The sequence below is a fragment of the Phoxinus phoxinus genome (assembly GCF_949152265.1).
Source record: "Phoxinus phoxinus genome assembly, chromosome: 2".
In the NCBI taxonomy this organism is placed as follows: Eukaryota; Metazoa; Chordata; class Actinopteri; order Cypriniformes; family Leuciscidae; genus Phoxinus; species Phoxinus phoxinus.
The window spans coordinates 13,784,459-13,807,504 of NC_136877.1; the positions used below are offsets into that span (position 1 = coordinate 13,784,459).

The window sequence follows — 23,046 nt, forward strand, 5'->3', positions numbered from 1 at the left end:
TGGCTTGATCTAAAGGAACTACTTCCCAAACTGCAGACCCATTAAGAGATAGACTAAACATTGTAGAACATGAGCAAATTACCCACTCATGTTCCTCAACACAACAATCTGTGGTAGAAATCATTGGTGTGTCACCTTCAGCCCAATATCCATTCCTACCTAATCTAATTACGGAATTTCCTTGTCTAACCCCCATTGATTGGAATTGCCTGACTGTCATAATATTACGTTTCCCATATTGAGGCCATATCATAATCAAAGGTAACATCCCAGAACCTGACAACGAATTTTCATTAATAGCGATTTTAACTAATGGAATATGTTTAGCAGACGTTAAATTAAGTTGATTACCGAAAACCACTAACAAAGATTCTGTTATTCGCTCAGGAATTTGTCCCATTCGAATAACTTGAATATCCTCTACCATCTGATCCTTTAGATTCTGGGCTAAAAATAAACACGCCGCACGATGTGTCTCAAAATTAGATGATTTTGTTAATGCATCTGCCAATTCCTTCGCTGCGTTATTAAGATGCTGACCCGCTGCTATAATATGCAGAGAACCTTGAAGAGCCTCAGTGAGTCCTTTTCCAGTCATTGTTCCCACCCACTGAGTATACTCGCTTAGTTGATTAAGTTGAGCAGTATTACTAATTGAATTGACAGAACCAAATACCCCCGCTATGTCTCCCCATATACTTCTAGGTTTACGATATTTACTACTCAGAGGATTTTTAGAGGTATAATACTTAATTTCTTTTTCCAACCAACTCCTTATTTGTGTAAAATTACCACAATAAGACTGATCAAAAACAGTAAGAAGGGATTGCAAATTATAATTAATGCGTTGTCGCACCATATGGGCTTCATTTATCAAGGTTTTTGTTTCTTTTGCCAACAAAATACCATGAGCTGGTGCAATAGTTGTATTTGGGCATGTTGTAGCTTTGTTTGTCTTTTCCGCAGACAGATAAAAACACCTTCCAATTTCCCCAGTTTCTAGCTCAGTCTCACAATATTCATTCTCATCTTCTGAATGCCATACTCGTGCATAATTTCCCTTGAATCTTGTTGTTCTTGAGGAAGTATCCCACAGAAACCCTTCACATGGTACCACTATGGGATAAATACACCCTTGGGCCAATGAGTCCCATATTGTAAGCATGTGAGTACGATTCAAAACGAAATTAATTTCCACATTAGTAGACGTTATGAGGTCTAACCCCACAACTTCGCATTTTTCTTTTGAACAAATATCTCGTCTTTGAGCACTACCAATATACCCCCCGTCTTTTACCGGCCAAATTACTCTGCTTTTGTAACATTGATGGTAAAAGTTACATCCTCCAAAGATGTCCTTACGATATTTAGCAAGGTCTTTATCATTATGTGGCACCCAATCCCATAATCCCCATCTGGAAATAAAGGGTAGAGTAAAATGTTGACCAGATTTCAGAGTTGCATTCCGAGTGATTCCTTGAACTCGAGGAGTCCATAAAGCTTGGCTTCCTTGATAAATGCCAAGTAAAATTAAAAATAAGCATACCATTGTCGTTGGGTATCGAGAATAACTTGCAACCATCTCTAATCAATGTCAATGGAATTGATTCCTGAAATGGAAGCAGAGAAATAATTAACATCACTTCTTTATTCCCAGTCTTTAAAACTAATGGATGAACATTGTTCAATTTCAGGCCATAAGCTATCATTATCATTTTGTTCATTCACTAGGCAAGGTTTAACTTGTGACCAATGATACCATCTATCTGTTCCTACACCCTTTCCTTTAAGGCAAACACTTGTATCTGTAGTTAAGAGTATCTCATATGGTCCCTCCCATCGAGGCTCTAAACCTTTCCTAAAAATTCGTTTGATCATAACAAAACTGCCTAACTCGGGAATGTGTGGAATATCAGTAGTGGTGTGTTTTTCATCCCATTGCTGTTGAGCTTCTCGCACTTTCTTATTATTGTCTTTAGTAGCTTTATCCAGCATTGCGAGATAGCGTCGTAACTTTTCTTGGAACAAAGTAGAGTCCCCTCCTGTTCCCGCAGGTGGCGGAGCATCATGAGGTAGAACCATTGCTCTTCCGGTCATTAGTTCAAAAGGGGTTAGTCCTGTAACTCTGTTTGGAGTTGCTCTCAAGTTCCACAGAATAGCAGGTAATAACTTATGCCACCCTTGGCCAGTTTGCAGAATGGCTTTGGTAAGAGCGGTTTTCAACGATCGGTTCATTCTCTCGACCAGCCCCGAACTCTCCGGCCTGTAGGGGATGTGGAATTTCTGTTTAATCCCCATCAACTTCATTGCTTCCTTCATCAATTTCCCAGTGAAATGAGTTCCATTGTCAGAATCAAGTTCATATGGAAGACCCCAGCGAGGAAAAACTTCTTCCACCATTACTCGTGCTGTCGCTTCAGCAGTGCAAGTTTTTGTCGGGAATGCTTCCACCCACCTGGTAAATCTGTCCATGATTACAAGAATGTATTGATACCCTCCACTGGGTGATAAAGGTCCTGTGAAATCAATTTGGAGATGCGTCCATGGACCTGTTGGTCTGGGTGCATGTGACATTCGCACCTTTACAGATTTTCCCACATTTGCCTTCAGGCAGATCAAGCATCTCCTACAGTAATCATCAATGTCTCTCATCATTCGTGGCCACCACCAAGTCTCACTGATTTGAGCTTTCATTGCTTTTGCTCCAGCATGTACTTTACCATGATACAGCTGCATTAGTTCTCTTCTTGTTCCGATAGGCATCACCACTTGTCCTGTTGGAATTCTCCAGATACCTTGATCATCCTCTTTTGCTCCTGTTTTTATCCATTGTTCTTTTTCTTCATCTGTCTCCAGTTGATAGGACAGAAGATGGAGCTCAGGATTATCTTTGCTGTTTTCTTTTACCAAGGTAACAGGAGTAAGAGGAAGTAGAGCTGCTTCTCTAGCTGCTGCATCTGCTACCGTGTTCCCTTGACTTTCTTTGGACTTGTCAGATTGGTGTGATTTTACTTTGATCACGGCTGCTTCTCTAGGTAAGTGGCATGCTGCAATTAAGCGACGAATTATGGAAGCATGTTGTATTTCGCTCCCACTGCTAGTGATAAGTCCACGTCTTTTCCACAGGGCAAGGTAGTCATGGACCACGCCAAAAGCATAACGACTATCTGTATAGATGTTGACTCGATCTCCTTCCGATAGTTCAAAAGCTTCCGTAAGTGCTATAAGCTCAGCTACTTGTGCTGACAATTTCCCAGAAAGAGCTCCTTTCTTTACAACAGTTCCATCAACTTTCACTACAGCCCATCCAGTATGTCGTTTTCCATCGACATAGTAACTGGATCCATCGACCCATAACTCTTTGTCTGGGTTTTCAAGAGGGATTGGATTAACTGGACCAAGACTATCTTCTTCTACCTGTTTTTCACACTCATGTGGTATTCCCTCATGTGGTTCCAGCATCATTGTTGCAGGGTTAAGAGACGTGTCCCTGATGATTTCCACTCTTAAATCTTTGTTCAACAAGGTTGCTTCCCATTTTGCTCTTCTTGCGTCAGTTATGGTTTTGATGTTTGTGTTGTTCAACAGTGTCACTATACTGTGTGGAGTGTGCAATATGATAGTTTGTGCTCCTATCAGATTTTCAACAGCATCCACTGCCCATGTGGCACCGTCGAGGGCTTGTATACATCGTGGTTGCCCAATCATAGTGACAGGAATCTTTGTGGAAAAGTATCCAACTGGTCTGTATCGATCACCTGGTTTTTGACTCAGTACTGCTGAATACGTCTCCTCTCCTACCCTGGTCCACAAGTGAAACTGCAACCGTCCATCAGGAAGTCCCAAGGCTGGGGCTGAAGTCAGTTTCTCTTTCATAGATGTAAATGCTTCCTCAGCTTCCGGTGTCCAGTTTATCTGTTCCACTCCAGGCTTTCCCCCCTTGTACAAATCGATGAGAGGGCTAGTGATGCTAGCAAAATCAGGTATATACTGACGACAATAGTTGAAAAGTCCCATCACCTTCCTCATTCCTGTAACTGTTAGAGGTTTTGGAAGTTGACGTAATGCCTCTACACGCTCTGTTGTCATTCTCCTTCCCTCGATAGATATTTCCTGGCCCAAGTAGATCACCTTGGTTTTTGCCAGCTGTGCCTTGTCGGGGTTAACTTTGAATCCCCCTTTCCTAAGGGCTTGTAGGACAACATTCAGAGCAAATACATGGCTGTTTTCATCTGGGCTTGCAATTAATAAATCATCGACATATTGGAGACAAACACTTCCGGAACTCTCAATTTCAGCTTTGTGCTCCGTTAGGAACTGGTTCAAAGCTCTATGAAATACAACAGGAGAAAGATTAAGACCTTGTGGGAGTCTATTCCAAACATACTGTTTTGCGCCCACTGTAAAGGCCAATTTCTCTTGAGATCTTTCGTCAATAGGTATAGACCAGAAAGCCGACAGTACATCTAGTACCGTAAATATTTTAGCATTACCTGGAATATCATTCAAAATGGTGGCAGGATTGGCCACAATAGGATGCGGTTTTGGTGTTACACTGTTAAGTCTTGTGTAATCAATAGTTAGTCGCCATGAGTTATCGGATTTCCTGACAGGCCAGACAGGACTATTAGTGGTAGATGAAGTTTGTCTGATGATTCCTTCAGCTTCCAAGTCTGCCACTATCTCCTCCACGGCTTGTCTTGCTTCAGGTCGGATGGGGTATTGTTTATGAGGGGCATGTATCGGTCCTTCAATAACAATGGGATCAATGTTGGCTTTGCCACAATCCAATTTGTGTTTAGCCCAGACATCCGGATATACACTGCACAGAAGACCCCACACACCGTCTTTTCCCCAGTCTCTGATAATTGGTTTTGCTGTACCAACAGACCTTAGGTTACATGTGCGATCTTCGTGTGGTATTATCCCAGCTGTTGTAGCGATCTGACGACTGTCAGTGAATATGATCATGTTTAACAACGGAAGAATGTCCATGCCAATAAGGCTTCCTTGTGAATTTGGCCCCACCCAGAAAGATGTCCATAAGACTTCATCTTCATGTATTTGCAGAGGAACTTGAATACTTTTGTGAAATTTTGTGATACCTCCTCCAACTCCTTCAACTTCCATTGTTTCATCTGTTGTAGGTAAGTTCAAATCTGTTATTGAAATTGCTGCTCCTGTGTCAACCAAAATGTCACATGGGTGGCCCCCTATTAATGCATTGATGAAAAGGCGATTGTCTCTTTTCTTACCAAAACAGGGGGCCGCTGATTCCTATTGCGGACGCATAATCCCCTCAATGAGCTGACGGACTTGTGCTTCAGTCCACGTCTTCCCTTGAGAGGTTTCATCATGGTTTTTTACACTGGCCTGTTTAAATGATTGACCTTGACCTTCTGCTCCACCTCCTTTAGCCCAGCAATCTCTTCTGACGTGTCCAGGCTTTCCACAATGGAGGCAAACAATCATCTTTTTCCTTGTATCCATGTTGTATTGAGCTGTTGCCACTCCTCTTCGATATGGCTTGTTTCCTTCTTCTTTGTTTGATCTCATAGCCATTTCTAAGCGGCCAGCCCATTGCATAATTTGATCAAATGTCTCACCTGGATTGACTCCAAGTGATAAGGCTTGTTGGTATTTTGCGCTAAGTCCATCCACAAGTGTGTCAGTGAACTGTACATCATCTCTGTCAGGTTGTTTCTTGGCACAGAGAGCCCATCTCTCATAAGAATTCCACTTACGTAGAGCATATTCATCTGGAGATTCATCATCCTTTTGCTTAATCAATGTCACTAATGTGAAAGGAATTTTACCGCTGCCCAAGATCTCTTGGATTTCTTTTCGGAACTCATCTAATGCTTGCCAAAGACCCAGTGGTCGTCCCTGGCCATCAACCCACAAGTCTATCCATTGGGCTGTTGTGATCGATGCTGGCAAGCGTTCCCATCTGTCTCTTGGGATTTTTGCCTTTACAATGGTGTGTATGTCTTTTAATGTCATTTGATGAGCTTCGACTAATGAGTCTAATTCTCGCCAAAACTCTGTGTTTGGATCTTGTCTCTTCAGAGGAGGCAGGGCTGTGAGAATGGCTTGACGTTCTCCTGGTGTGAATGGTCTCTCTTCTGTCATCAGTTCAGATCCTTCCCTTTTAACAGCAGGTGAAGAAAATTCAGGTCCGATTTTGTCAACAGTGATCATGTCGTCATCTCTCGTCTCCTCACCCCAGTCCGATCCATAATTACGAGCTGGTGTACCTCGCAACATGTCTCTGTTTGGCTGAACTGATTTAGATCTCATTATTATTGGAGCGGCTTGTGCAGATGCAATATACATTTTGTCAACTGGACCTCCATTTGATCTCGAAGCTTGAGGCTGTATCAGAGGTTTAGATGAATCTATATATTGTTCAGGCAAAACTGGATAAATTGGGTTGTAAGGGGGCGGCGTTACAGTTGTTGCAGATTTCACTGGTGCTTGAGAATATTTCTTTTCAGCTTCAGTTATTATATTTGTCCAATCTGGATCAAATGAATCATTACTGGTTGTATTTTCTCCATCTGAACATTTAATGGACATAATTTTGTTCAATTTGTTATATGCTTCAATTTGAGGTTTCATGGCTTCGACAAGTGGAGTTGGGCACCCATCAATACCGCAACAAATTCCACCTTGTTTTAAAATCCAATGTGCGGCAAGGATTGGAAACACTTTTGACTTGATGGAGTCTTTCTGGGACTCAAACCAGCTTAACTGCACATCTATAGATGCGTTAATGTCCAATCCTTTCTTCAAAAACTTAGCTTGCTTTTTATTTTTCCTTTCCAGGTACCAAGCAGATATTGTTCTGCTATTATAGGCACTTGCCATTGCAGAGTATTTGTCACTCTGTGTCACTCTGTGTCTTGTATGCTCAAAACAGCAGGGCTATTTTTGTGTGCGTGGGTGTGTGTGTGTGTGTGTGTGTGTATGGATGTATGTGTGTGTGTGTGTGTGTGTGTGAATTCCAGGGGAGGCCCTCTGCTGCTCTCCCTCTGCTTTTCTCCCTCTGCTTTTCTCCCTTTCCACCTGGCGTCTTTTACTCAAGAACAAAAAAAGGGAAAAAGGAAACAAAAAACAGAAACAAAAAGGTTAACTCTAATAATTTATGTTTTCTTTGTTTGCTTGTCTCAGATCAATTGATTGATTTGTTTTTCCTACATATAATTTTATTTTATTTTTAAAAGTTGCTCTCAGATCAGTCAACCTCCTCAAACACTGAACAGCTTCATTGTCAAAAATTAGAATGCATGCGATTCTAGCTCCTTTTACATTGATTCCCTTCTTCTAAGGGTTCAATCCTCTGCGTATTTAAACGTTTTAGGGTTTCTTTGTATCTCTATATACTGCACTGAGCTAACCCGGAGCACAGACCCGCCACTTTAAACCGCTATAAATCACCGCTTGTCACACTATCCTCGTCCCCTTCTGAAACGATTCTTCGGTGTGTTGAAATATGTAGAGAAAAATCTGCCCTCGGTTTTTACAGTCTCATCATATTCAACCACCTCCCAGTCATAACAAGCTAATTGCTAAATCGCCTTACAGCTAATTCTACAAATTTGACAAATGGCCTTTTTCTAACAAAGGTCCATTTTCTAAAGTCTTTTCAAAAATTAAAAAGACTTCCCCAGCTTCATTCAATATTTCAGAGGTTCACTGACCAGAGCAACTCAAATAAGTCACATCAAATTCAAATTATTTAATTATTTTCCTTTTTTCTGACACATATATATTCATTGGCAACACAACTGGTACTTTGAATCACACAGTTCTTTTAAGCAGTTTCAGTCAATGTCTAATCACCAGGCAGACTTATAATTATTTAGAATAAAATAAAGTCTTACCTGAAATGATGAGACAAATGCCCGATCAGCCTGCTGTCCGTGACGCCAAAATGTAGATTCAGAATTATTTCTCTTTTCCCCGGTATTGATTCACGGGACGAGACACCAGTTATCTTGCCAAGAAAAATCTTTTATTCTTATATGTCAGGAGAGAAACTTTGAGAAGATGTTGTATTCACGCCAGGTCTATGCGTTTCCGTGTTTCTCTGAAGTGGTACAGTGAAATTCAGCTTATATACATCACAGACAGACTTACAGCTTCCATTTAAGGTAACAAACATGTTGCTTTGAGCTTCTTAAAATTGGAACGTAGCCTATATGTCATCTTCAACATGTCACACTCCACTTCCATATTAAGAACTATCCTTGTTGTTTACATTGGTGATATGCTTGCATCAGTGGAAACTGTTGTACACTGTTACACACCCTCAGCAAAATATAGCTTCCCTCTGTCTGACATGTGATCCTCAAATCATGCTATCTCTAGTCTCTTCATGCATTCAAACACATGCATTTAAACTCCATAAGATAATACAACTGATCATGAATACCAATAAAGAATAATAATACAGATACACACTATTAATACTGAAATTATATTAAAAGATGAAATTTTAGATCTTCAGTGACGTTGTGGTCGACTGGCTGAGAAAACATGTTCTGTCTTTGCAAGGTTGAGCAGAAGGTGGTGATACTTAATCCGACCAAGATGGAGACACACAATGTCAGATATATAAACTGGAATTGTAGTTTTTTTAAGGCTGGACTGACAGGAGTAGCTGCACAGCAGGAGTAGTCCAGCAGTAGCGCAGTGTAAGAAGTGTGTCTTGATGATTGGGTCCATTCAGGTTGTGAAAATGGAGAAGAGAAGGGGGCCGAGAACTGAACCCTGAGGTACCTTTTGGTTATTAGATGTGACTCTGTGACAGACGGTAGGGTCATCTTAAGAAGCAATGGCACCTTTTAAAACAAACAGCAATGAACTCCTTTTCAATGAAAATTGAAAATGTGCTTTGGTCAGGATGCAGATAGCTCTGAATAGATGCTATAGAAATAGGCATAATTAATTATTGATTTATCTTTTCTCCTTTCTATTCATTCTGCTCTCTGTGAGAAAAAGAAATGCTGATGATTCCACTCGTCTTTTGTTCCAGAGAGTTTATTGGAACTGACCATGTGACCTGCTAAAGGAGGCTGGGATAGTCTGTTGATAAGAGCTCGTCTGATGCGAAACGGTCTTCTCCTTGTTAAGAGCCCAGCGATGTGTGTTGAATGAAATAATTTGTCAGGAATTAACAAAAAAGGTGTGATGCTGAAGTAAGTGTGTTCCAAAAGGCAGAGATGATGTCTTCCCAGGGCACATTTCGAGGAAAGAACCATTCCAAGCAGAAGTGCTCAAAAATAACTACTTCAAAAGAACCTTTGAAATTAATGTTTTTGTGGGGTTCAACTGATGGGCACTTCACTCCCAAGAATCTTCACACTGCATCAGAAACTCTAAGCCTGCACAAGGTGCTACGCAAATTAAACCAGCTGCACTGTAATTGCTGGTATTATTATGCTTTTAATTATTTTGATCTATTATCTTAATAAAGGGAAGAAAAGTGTTTTAAACAAGGATAAATTCAAGTATAACTGAATATCATTAGCTTTGCCTTGGTGAGGTGGTAACAATGGTTGTTTTCACTTATGATCCGAATAGCAATCTTCTAAATGTAGAGGGAATAGGGCATAGGCATGATCACCTCTGATTAGAACACATCCGATTCCATACTTCCTCATAGTACATGATCTCCCTTCAGATCCAGAGCCGTTTGTCTCTCCCTTGTTGTGGATGGAAGAACAAAACACACACACACACACACAAAAAAGCGGCTGGACAAAAAGAGAGAAGATGAAGAATTGGCTTCCATTTCATTCTTACCCTCATTTTCTCTTCCTCTCTCGCTCTGTCGTTTTTTCTTAGCCTACAGTCTTCACAGTTAGATTTATGCCATTTATCATGCTGACACTCTCCCTGTCTCTCTTTCCCTCCCTGTCTCTCTCTCTCCCATCTCTCTAACAAATGAGTCTCATCCTGTCTGTTTAGACACACAAACCTCTTACAATGTATAACGTAAAGATGTAGGAAAACACTGGCTCCGCACACACACTGAAGGATGGTGTTGGTTTCGCTGAGAGGAGTTTCACAGATGGCGAGGGGAAGTGACTGTGTGAGGTGGCACAGTGGGACACATACACACAAATACTCGTCAGGACTGCCAGAAGGGAGTTTGTGTGTGTGTGTGTGTGTGTGTGTGTGTGTGTGTGTGTGTGTGTGTGTGTGTGTGTGTGTGTGTACGCGTGCGTGCAATTATAAGTAGGCTATGTACGGAAGTATTTTTGTGAAAATGGTCAAATTTTTTATTGATTTTTACAACATGGAGAAAAAGAATTGTCAGGTTCAGGTGTGTGTGTGTGTGTGTGTGTGTGTGTGTGTGTGTGTGTGTGTGTGTGTGTGTGTGTGTGTGTGTGTGTAAGATCTACCAAACATGTTGGAAAATCTACTTCATGATTCTAAAAATCAACTGTACTTAGTTCACAAGATCACAGTTTTGCAGTTTTGTGGCCTTCGCTGGTAAATGCTAGTGACCCTAGGGAGTCCCGTACATCATTTTATCATTCTGAAGGGTGCTCATGAGCGCCCCCTTTGTGCATTCTGAATTGAGCTCACAGTAAACTAGGCCTTCCATAGTCTTGCAGAGTCCGACAAATGTCACACATACTGATGAAATGTAACCTTGAACGCACTGGAAAAAAAGCGTCTGGCAAATGGATTAATGTAAATGGCATTCCTGTAGCCCAACCAGATCATGACACTAGCAATGCCAAGGTCATGGGTTTGATTCCCAGGGAATACATTTAGTGACAAAATGTATACATTGAATGCAATGTAAGTTGCTTAAGGTAAAAGTCGCATCTGCCAAATGCATTCATGTGATGTAATGCAATATAACATCATGTGGCTGAGGTCCAACAGGACACGGTTTCCTTCTGCAATTATCACAACTGAAAATGATGAGTAGTGGCAGACCTTATCTAGAACTAATCTGTGCAACCCTACAGCAGACTACCCAATTGTCCAGCAGCTGAGGGTGTAATTTGAGACAGAGCCTAAAGCACCAAACCCGAGGAACGCAAACATTGGGGCCATCAGAGTTTGGCTTCAAGGAAATCTAGATGCTGTTCTAGAGAGATCAGTGTTTAACAGGTCGTATTTTACCATCTTATCTGACATCAGGGATCCATGTCCCAATATGATTAACAAGCCTTTAAACTGAACTACTTAAAAAGCATTCAAACACTCAAGTCACATTTCTGAACATTTCTTATTGTGATTTCACAGATGAAGAATGTCTCGTGCAGTGATTATTGTGTTTCGTGAGCAGTATTGAGTTTGCCGTGTTGAAATGTCATGAGAGTATTTACACTGCGATTATAAATCTATATCAAACAGAGAGAGGGCAATTTAATTACTGTCTGATCAATACATCTTGGATCTGGTACAAATGGAGTATGAAGAAAGAGAGAGAGAGAGAGAGAGAGAGAGAGAGAGAGAGAGAGAGAGAGAGAGAGAGAGAGAGAGAGAGAGAGAGAGGAGAGGGTGTGTGTGTGTGTGTGTGTGTGTGTGTGTGTGTGTGTGTGTGTGTGTGTGTGTGTGTGTGTGTGTGTGTGTGTGTGTGTGTGTGTGTGTGTGCGTGAGCGATCGTCATGACGACCCCCTGATGGGACGTAATAGTGAAAATGCCTCCTGCTCCGCCCAAATGGTCACGGCTGACTGGGCGGAATAGTTCAGCCAATTAAATCCCATAATGAGCGGCAGCAGTTCAGGAAGTGTGAAATTGCCGTTGCTTTCATTCTGTGAAGAAGAAAGAGCCTCACTTGTTGGTTTATTGATCCCGTGTTTTATGTTATTATTTTATTTATTTTTTATTTTTATTTTTTCCCGAGAAGTTTGTTTGTTGAACGTATGAGTCCCTGAGAACAGCACTGCTGTTGTGGTCGTTGTTTATTAGCTAAACGAACGCCAGCTGGTAAAGGTTTAGTTCTGTCATCATTTACTCACCCTAATGTCAAGATGTTTTAAAGAATGCACCAGTCGCTCTTTTCCATGTAACCGCAGTGAAAGGGGACTGGGTCTTTCAAGCTACAGAAAGGAGTGTTGTTATTTTTTAAATGCATGTTATTTTTATGGTGCAAAATTACATAAATCTATCATAATAGTGGAAGTGGCTAACATTTAAGTTGTGTTCACTGAGAATCTGTACATCCAGTGTTTTCGGGAATTTATAAGAGAATGATAGCTGATGGAGTGATGGTTCTTTTGGGTCTTTTTTTGGAAGCCTTTTAGTACACATTATAATTAACTGGAAAAGAGTGAATGGTACATTATTTAAAATGTCTCCTTTTGTGTTCTATTTGAGTAAAAGTGAGGATGTCAGCACAATTGCATACAAAATACCTCACTTATATTCTTTATATGCAAATATTTAAAATACAGTTTTACACAAATGTGCAACGAGAGTGTGATGTGTGTGTGTGTGTGTGTGTGTGTGTGTGTGTGTGTGTTCTTACAAGTGTTGGTGATTTGCACTCTCTGTTCATCACTAATAAGCGGGACTCATATGCATCATGGATATTCATGAGCTGGCATGCAGAGTAGACAATTAATTTGCATGCAGGTGATTATTACTAGATTTGGGTGACGCCCCCATGAGAATTGTCCAATGCCATCTTTCTTCATATCTGACAGACCTGGTAAAAAGAGATGTGATAATGGGAAAAACTGCATTTGTTCTTCTCTCTCTCTCTCTCTCTCTCTCTCTCTCTCTCTCTCTCTGTGTGTGTGTGTGTGTGCGTGCGTGTGCGTGTGCGTGTGTGTGTGTGTGTGTGTGTGTGTGTGTGTGTGTGTGGCAGAGGCTAAACAGCTGCCACTGTGCAAAGCTTGTGGGCATGACAAACATGAGTGCATGTGTGAACGCTGGCCTCTGTCTGTCTCCCTTTTGCTCTTTATAATGTCAGTCGTCCATTTCCTGATGAACGCTTCCACTTTTTCATCAGAGTATTTTTAAATCTTACTATAATCAGACCACAGAAAGTCATTTGGCCAGAAGCTTTTAGAGATCATTAACATGAATGTGAAAAGAAAAACCAAACAAAAAAACAATTCAGATTGAAACTAAATCTAAAGTTTCTAAAGAGAGAGAAAAATATGTATAACGGTGTATAACTGTATAACTGTAATAATTAACACAATTTTAAGAATGTTAACTATATTTCAAAATATAATGTAAACAATCAAAGTTATTCAAAAAAGTAAGTTCTGACCAATGGCCAAATCACAAATTTAAATTAAATGTAAATTTGATTTATATTTAGTTGATTTGTTATCATTGCTCTTCTCTTTTGTTTGACAATAGATGTTTATTTTTGATCCTGAAGTGAACCATTATGTTTTTGATGGCACACTGGAGGTATTTCTGTTGACTAGATGTGATTACTGAAATGTGTATTAGTTTAGAAAATAGTTAATAAGTACTGCAAAAAAATATGCAAAAAGTTATGCTCATCCCCTGTGTGGTTGTGTTTTTCATAACCACAATAAACATAATAATAATAAAAACAATACTTGAACATTTATACTATCCTACAGTTTATGTGGAACTCATTGCAATTTTGACAACTTCCATGATTTTAAAATTGATTCACATACATTTGTTAATCATAAACAAGACATCCTCCGCTAAGGTGACCTGAACCTGACAATGTATTTTTTTTTGTTTCATGTTGTTAAAAAATTAAATTAGACCAACTTCATAAAAAGACTTGTTTACATGAACACACACACACACACACACACACAAACACACACACACACACACACACACACACACACACACACACACACACACACACACACACACACACACACACACACACACACACACTACTTCGAGTACTCCGAGTTCAGAAGTCTGTCCCCACTTTCACAAGCTACAAAATGAGCAAAAGTTTCACTAGACAAGATGTTCTGGAAATCCTGGAGAACAACAGTGGTGGAGAACGTGACATTGTAAACAGAGAACTACACTGAAACTGAAACTGCTATAGATCGTAGTGTTTGATGGTAACAATTTATTTCAAATGTATCTACTATAGTAAATTATGCATAATTGCAAGTAACTAACCCCAAACTTAACCCTATAGTAAGTATATGCAGTTAATATTAAATATAAAGTGTGTGTTTATTATAAATTATTTATCCGTGCACATCATTATTTCGTTAAATTATTGTGCCTCGTTATCTTTAATCAAAATAACTTCCTCCCTCGCGCAGCGACTTCTCTTCTCTGATGACGTGCCTGTCACTCACATGAGATCCACCAATAGCAAACCACAGCCATCAATTCCCCAAAATCAAGTCCTGCTCTACAATTGTTCTTGGTCTAAAAGACGTTTCACTCGCATATACATCACAATAGGGAAGAAAAGACAATCACAACTTCCATTTCATGCCGACTTTAAATGCAAGTGTAACCCTTTTAATAAAAAAAAATAGTTGTATATTTTTGGCATCTTTTTGGACTGTTTGACTTGCTGAACAAAAGTTGTGCTGTTTATGAATGTATCTATCTGAACAAAGAGTTTGCATGTTTTTATTAAACAAAGCGGTAATACTTTAGAATTATATTCCATCACTAATTAATAACTAGACGAGTAATGCAATGTTAACATTCTAACTACTAACTAACAAGAAACTCTGATTAAGGAATTAGTAAGTAATAGCCTAGCGCTTAGTCAAATGTGGTCGTTCACTATTAACGAATCAATAACTGCTATTTTTCATACCTCCCAGAGAAATACCAAGAACTACTATATAGGTTCATAATTAATGTGAATAATGCATAATGTAATTAATTCTAAAGTGAAGATCATGGTAACCCACTAGTAAAGACTGGAGTACTACTTTAAAATGACCACTTTTAAAATGAATCAGTTATTATAATGCTAATATTGCGTTACTCATGTCATTTGTTCCTGTGGAGATATTCATTAATGACAGAAAAAAAGTATTCCTAATTGTTACAGACAAAGTTCCCCATCTATTACCGCACCAGACTCAACTCAATATCCTCCACAGCCGCTTATAGACAATCCCTCACTGAACTGAAACCTCGAACCTCAGTTTTTTCACCGAGCTCACTGCATTGCATTGTGAGATTGCCTTCTCTATGAGGGATACATGCAATGCTGTTTTAGCAGTTTGCAGTCATTTGGAGAATCTTCAAAATGTATCGTCGTCGTCGTCTTTGTCTACGTAGGTCGATCACTTGGTTTGGGAAGCTCGAAACTTTCTCTCTCTCTCTCTCTGTGATGGTTCCTGATTATTCCTGTCATTTTCCCATCCGCTTCAGAACGGCGCAGCACTAATTAAAGCCTGAAGCTGCAAACGAGCTGACAAGATTTTACTACCACAGCAAAACTTACAGACACACTAAAATTAAACACCATCCCACATGTGACCACATACAGATCCTGAACACATATAGACTCCTGCTTATGATCACAGATCACACACTGAACACTTGATGGGCGGCTCTTCATTTAAATTAAATTACCATACAAGCAAATTAGACGCAAAGATGTCAATTTGATAGTGCCTGCACAAAATGCAAATTCCAACCTGCCTGGCAGTCATATGCAAATACTGATCTAACGATCATCTTTATAACACGAAACAAATTAAACATCAAAAATCACAACAGATGCACAATGACCAGATAAAAGAACACGCCACAGGACAAATAATGTGATAAATCACGGTGTGTGTGTAACGTCTTCTCTGCCCTTGTGAAAAAGACGTGCACTTAACTGTACTTCTTAGAAAATATGATATTAGTGAAATAAAAGGCCACGTAAGTGTACTTAAAGCACACTTTCAAGACAATGTTTCTTAATACACTTAAGTTCACTTTTAAAACATGCATTGTAATAATATGCATGTAACAAGAAAACTGTCAAATAAAGTTGGTAACACTTTTTTTTACAGTGTCCTTGTTACATTTAATTTAATTTAGTTACTGTAGTAATTACTATGAACTAACCCTCAATTAAACCAAACCCAATCCAATTACACTAACACAAACACCTTAAAATAAAGTATAACCATCACGTTTTCCTGGATTCCAGCTTCTTTTCTTTTTCTGGACTCTGTCTTAATGGTTAAATAAAAAATTGTATTAATACAAAAGCAAGTCTTATTATTTAAATAATGAAACTTATACAATTTAATAGTATTTTGTAACAAATTTAACAACAATTACATTTTTATATCTCTATGAAATACATTGTATGTTTTCTCAAATTCCATTTATTATTTTTTACCAAATTCTGTGTTTTCCCATTAAAAATGTTCTGGATTCCATTTTAATGGTTTAATTACATTTTAATAAATAAAAATCATGTCTAATTAATTGAATTCATGGAAACAACTTAATGTATCTTATGTATTCATTTATTTTATTTTTTTACAATAACTTAAGGCTATATCTTAAGTTATAAATGCCTCATTATATTCTATTATATATCTCTGCATCACTTCTAAACTGTTTGCCCAAAAATCATAAAACTGGTCTCTTATAATTCAGTGCAGCATACTTAGTCGAACAATACTACATTTTTCCATATTGGCCACTGTGGACGTCAATTCTGTCACAAAATTCTATATTTTATGAATGCATTAACATATCGTTACGAAACTCGGTATGGGTCATCAGGACCATGCCCTTATTTAAAAAGTTTATAATGAAAAAAAAAAGAGATCTAATAGCTTTTGATTAATTTTGCCTATTTTAATGAAACTGATCTTGATAGATTCCTTGAGTCAGAGATAACAAGTTATAACAATGATGCCATATTTGGTCGAACTTGCTGTCCACCGTTTTGAATTTCTTTGAAAACCTTCTTTTTCTTTTTCAAACTCCTCCTAGACCTTTGGTCCGATTTTCACCAAGTTCAGCTCAGATCAATTTCAGACCATTCCAGCAAAAAGCTATTAAAAGCTTTGTGTTTGGCCAAACAATTCTGTAATAACGCATAAAAATGTTTGATGACATGTTACCAAGCTGATTTTGAGGCTTTAACTCAACAATGATTTGTCATATTGACATCAAACTTTGTATAGTCTGTTGTCTCCACACATTGACCACACAACATCGATTTGGTAACAGCAATTGGTCAAATGCCATAAGCAATTCAATCATATTACATGTAATCGAGTTTATGATTTATGATCAAGACTTGGGTTTGACAACTGCCAGACATCAGGGCACATTCAGGAGGCCGAGCGCCTTGCGTCACAATCAGAAGTGTTAGATTCAAACACACAACACATCTCACTCGTATGTGATCTGATCTTTTATGGCGCCGCTGGTTTGAAGTTTTCTGTGATGTTTGAGTCAAACAGAAAAGAGAAAGAGAGCAAAGAAGATGATAGTATAAATAGGCAGTTAAAGGTGAGACTTACACTCGGCGTTGGTGAGCAGGACGGAGGCGGTGAGCAGCAGGAGACAGTGTCGGACGGAGGGTAACGCTACAAGGACGCTTGGCACAGGCATGATGTTACAACTCACCCGCTGAGTGTGCCAGCTCACAACGCTCCTGCAACGCTCTCACAACCTACAGACAGAGAAACGCACAAGAAATTAATAAAACAAAAGACATTTTCTATTTCATGACTCTGAAAAAAACCAAATGTAAACTATTTAATATATTAAAGCAAAACCATTGTTTTTGTGTTTGTTTTTTCATGCACTGGTCTGTCTTGAGTTCTAATTTGCTTCCATAACATGTTTTCTTTCAGACTAGAGGGAAAAAAACACATTCAAAATACATTAAGTTTCTATTAGACTATCTGTTTGCATCTGTAGATTTCAATTTCAATACAATTATTTAAAAAAATTCTCAAAATTATTTTTTATCTCCATTTCCAAGTAGCACTTACACCAAACTTATTTTTATTCCCATCTGTATTATAAAGGTTTTTTTTTACAGTGGGGTTAGTATTTAGTATGGGGCTACAGTATTTTCTTAGAGTGTGTTCAAACTTGTAGTTCGGTTTGCTTGGTTCGTTTGGTCTGAACCAAACAACAACAAACAAATCTACCCTGGTCTGCTTAGCATTCAGATTGGCATTTTAACACCGAACCTAAAGGCATAGGGATACCCTTACAACCTGATTGGTCGGCTTATATGACATATTGCCTATTTTGAGATCCAAAACAACGCTGTGTGCCGAGCTAAATGCGCTCGTTGTATGTGTGTAGCCTGCATATGGTATTTTGACCAGCTGAGAACTCGTGAAGAGCTTATCAAATGTGTAAAGGAATCCCTCCGTCACACACACAAACGAAGATCTGCTGCGGGGAGCTGTGGTTCTGATCCCTGTACCGAACTTTAATGAACAAGAAAAAACAGGTATGCTTGAGCATTCTGTCCTTTTTAGGGTCTCATCTTCCCATTTTTGGTTAGTTAACATGTCTTTGGTCCGTGTTGCTTTCATATAACATTCGAACCGCACCAGAGTTCGTTTGGAAGAGGAACGAGACCCATCTTTTCAGCGGTCTCGGTCTGCTTGTTTGATGCGCGCCAGTGTTCGGATGACATGTTCAATAGCACTTGTTCAAATGAAAAGCACTAACAGAGCCATCGCACCAGGGTTTGTTTTAATCGAACCAAACATGCCAAGTGTGAACACAGTCTTATTTATGGAGTGATAAAAATAGATATCCAAAATCCCCTCTGTAAAAACCTTTAACTCTAACATGTTAACAAAATGAAACAAGAATTTTTAACCTGGCTTTATCCAGTGTTCATATTTACTGTATGTTCAGCAAATAAGTGCATATTTAATTAGATGATGCTAGTTTTGCATTTCAGAAAACTTGTAAAACAAAACATTTGTCTTAAATTATGTACTGTGATTAATCAACTGGGTAAAGTATCTATTAGTTACAAATGGTACCCTATTCACCTATAGTGATTTGCTTTAACAAGCTTTTGCCTTGGAAATCAGAGTGCAAAGCTCAATGTTAAACACACACATGCACACACACTGTTGGTGACGCTCACCACAAACTCACCATTCAAATGAGTGAGTTTACAAGCTACAAACAACTAAAGTCTCTTTACACCTTTCAATATTAGATGGTGGCCTTAATTGTTTGTAATAATCACTGTTTGTCATTGAAGAGATGTAAATGCAAATGAAATCCAATCATTTATATAAATGATTTATACACCATTCAGCAGTAAAACCTCTTCATCTCTACGGTACAAACACAGACGACGTAGGCTGGACTTCTGTTCCCACCGCACGCGCTCACACGCGGAAGTCAGAGTTGGCACGCACTCGCCGCCTGCTGACCAATGTCACACGCACTGCCACGCTTGCTATTTCCGTTCACGATACCATCACTGGCTCTGGCTGTTACTTTATGAGCTCATTTCGACTCCGAGCGCAAGTATTCATGAATGCGAGATGACAGTCTGTGTAATATTTGTGTGATTAATTAATAGTTCAGATATCAGCTGCTCCCGTCTCGTGTATTGTGGCACTTTTATTCCAAGCTTTTGTTGGGAGAGTGAGACAGACAGTGAGACAGACACATCCATTATGTGTGTTTTGTATCTGTTCCTGATGAGCCGATTCTTTGTTGAATACGAATTTCCATCACGCTCTCACACAGAGCAAACACTCTCTCTAGAAATCTGACAGATAAGTAATACCGCACGTCGCCCACGTTGGCAGGCGATTTGTAAATAAACGAGAAAATGGCCGTGTTTTTTTTCCTCTTCTTGTTACTCATCTGTCTGACATTGATCCAGAGAGAGAGAGAGAGAGAGAGAGAGAGAGAGAGAGAGAGAGAGAGACGGACTCGATTGAAAATCACATCAATTCATTCACATGAGGGAACGTCTTTAGTGAATGGCTCTGGATCCCCTGATCGACAGAATGAAGTTCAGGGTTGTTCTTCACGCCATTCTGCCACGGATTTTGTTCCTTATTAATATATGCAATAGGGAGCAGACATTATACATTTACTTCTTTCTGCTCCTTTTCATTCATGTTAAATGCTGATGCTGTTGTTGCATTTGTTTTTAAATTAATTAAATAAATAAGAAAAAAAAGCCTTTAACAAATGTTACCAAGATAATACCAACAATATTACAGTTATGTGTTTCCAACATGTTGTAGCAAAAATCTTTATTATAGATTATGCATTTAGTACATTTAACCAAATCAGATATTCCTGTGAACTGCCCATAGTAAACAACGGAATAATCATGTTAAGCACATTGGGCTGACTCAACTGACTCTCCTGAATCTGTAGCATGTTCTGAACACTTTTGCATTCAGAATGAAACACTTATGAACATCTGTAATAACCGCCCAGAATAAACCTGATTAGACAATGCGGTGTATCAAAACAATCTGACACACTGTTTAACAGAAATGTGCCAGAATGACATGCTCAGCAGCAACGCTGAACACATGGAGGACATTAGAAACATGGCTGTGTCTCCCTCAGTGAGACTCCGTGACAATGTCTAAAACAGCACCCAGAGGTCAGCATATGGCCACCAAAGTCTGGCTCACCTGATAGTGTGTGTATGGGGTGTATGGAATGTGCGCTGTACTAGCGCACATTCAATACATGCAATTCTTACAAGGGAATACTCTTGTATGTGAATTATTATTTACAGGTGAAACTCGAAAAATTGGAATATCGTGCAAAAGTTCATTTATTTCAGTAATTCAACTTAAAAGGTGAAACTAATATATTATATAGACTCATTACATGCAAAGTGAGATATTTCACACCTTTATTTGTAATAATTGTGATGATTATGGCTTACAGCTATGAAAACCTTTTCACAATATTCTAATTTTGAATTTGGGGTTTTCATAAGCTGCAAGCCATAATCATCAAAATTATAACAAATAGAAAGCTTGAAATATCTCACTTTGCATGTAATGAGTCTAATATATTAGTTTCACCTTTTAAGTTGAATTACTGAAATAAACTAACTTTGCACGATATTAATATTTTTCGAGTTTCACCTGTAATAATAACATGCACAAAGTTATGAAAGCAACATTTGAACAATAACATTTTGCTGTAGCAGTGCGTATGTAAATTCTGTGACAGCAAAAATGAAATCGCACACACAGCGGCAATCTGACATCGGAGTAATTTCCTTTATGAAAACAAAGACACAATGCTAATGCTAAAACATTCAGCGCTGGATCATAAATCTAAACCTACGCAATCGCACACACATGACTGGCCGTACTGGACGTGTCATGATATTGTGTAATCCCGTTGCCACAGGCGCTACGTACCGTGACCTTTACTCAGTCTCAAGCCATGAGCGCTTCATAACGTATCTCCGTCCCTTCGGACACGTTCTGCTCTGGAAACACTTCTTCCCACACTGCTGTTGAGTTTCAAGTAAAGCTCACAGTGCTCATGCTACGCTCAAAGGCCACCCGTAATTAAAATGCCAAGTGTTTGCTATTATCTAAATGCTAATTATGTGTGATAAAGTCGTGGCTAAAGTCAAGTCAAGTCAAGTCATCTTTATTTATATAGCGCTTTTTACAATACAGATTGTATCAAAGCAGCTTCACAGTGATAACATGAAAATAATACAAAAAATAATTTCATCATCATCCACCTTTAAGGCAGATCTATAATATTGTTGAATATTAAATGTCCCCAACTAAGCAAGCCAGAAGGTAAGGCAACAGCGGCAAGGAACCAAAACTCCATCAGGTGACAGAAGGGAGAAAAAAACCTTGGGAGAACCCAGGCTCAGTCGGGGGCCAGTTCTCCTCTGGCCAATGAGTGAACAGTGTATGAAGTTCAGAATGAATCAGAGTATTTGTCCAGTTCCGGTTGGTTGAAGTCGGAGTGGAGAGGAGGAGAGACTGGTTGACACTTCAGGTCAGCGGCGTCGTCGTCGTGTCCTGGCGCTGGTCCTTCATCAGATCTGGATACGGCCTGGTTCCAGTGGACAGCGGTAAACCTCGGGATAGACAGAGAGACTAATATTAGCGTAGACGCCGTCCTTCTTATGATGTACCAAGTACATCAGGATTACGGGAAGTGTTCCCGGTCCCGGCTGTTCTAAACTATGCAGCCTAATTATATAAGTCTATAATGTGTTATGTGTATGCTAGGCTGAAGAGATGTGTTTTTAGTCTAGATTTGAACTGACAGAGTGTGTCTGCTTCCCGGACAATGGTAGGAAGACTGTTCCAAAGTTTTGGTGCTAAATAGGAAAAGGATCTACCGCCAGCAGTCGATTTTGATATTCTAGGTATTATTAACTGACCGGAATTTTGAGATCGCAGTAGACGTGAAGGACTATAATGCGTTAAGAGCTCGCTCAAGTACTGCGGAGCTAAACCATTTAGTGCTTTGTAAGTGATCAGCAATATTTTAAAATTTATCCGATGTTTAATAGGCAGCCAATGCAGTGTTGACAGAACAGGGCTAATATGGTCACAGGGCTAAATGACATTACAGAGAACAGCAGGCGTTTCTGCGGATGATGGGACCCGTCCGCGGGAACCACAGCACTTTAGCGCAGGAATAACCGCTGCTGTAAGGATGACAATGTCAGCGGTGCTAAACCTGTTATCTGCAGGAGAACAGGAGAACAATGGCTGCTGTGGATAAAGAGCTGGACTGGTAACTCAAAGGTCAATATCAAGCCTAGTCTCTGGTATAGTCCAGTTAAAGCAGCACTCAGTAGGTTTGGAAATGTCTTCGCTGTTTTCTCGCAGGTTTCGTTTTAGAGCTCCCCCTATAGTTTCGGAATAGATATTTGAGAAAACTGTCGTAAAACCATTGGCAACTTTCCCCCCTCCCATCTTCTCCCTCTGGTCACGTGCATTTGTTTTCAGAGAAGCTGCCGGCGAACGCACGGAGCCATGTCAACTGAGGTACGTATGATACTCAGAATGATATCATATAAACGGCCCGCCGGCCCAAAGTTGCAAGTGTGGTTTTTCCGCTCACAGGCGCTCGGGGGGTGCGAGACGACCACCATT

The 23,046-nt window shown here is 39.4% G+C and overlaps 1 protein-coding gene across 9 annotated transcripts in view; it reads right to left on the reverse strand.

The window, feature by feature from the left end:
* LOC306991567 (receptor-type tyrosine-protein phosphatase delta) overlaps positions 1 to 23,046 on the reverse strand; it is a 158,912-nt gene that overhangs the window by 113,044 nt on the left and 22,822 nt on the right. For all 9 annotated transcript variants that reach the window (XM_079599545.1, XM_079599542.1, XM_079599540.1 and 6 more), the window contains exon 2: positions 17,452 to 17,603. In XM_079599545.1, the coding sequence (XP_079455671.1) occupies positions 17,452 to 17,542 (91 nt within the window). In that variant the 5' untranslated portion in view covers positions 17,543 to 17,603. The remainder of the gene's footprint in view (positions 1 to 17,451; positions 17,604 to 23,046) is intronic.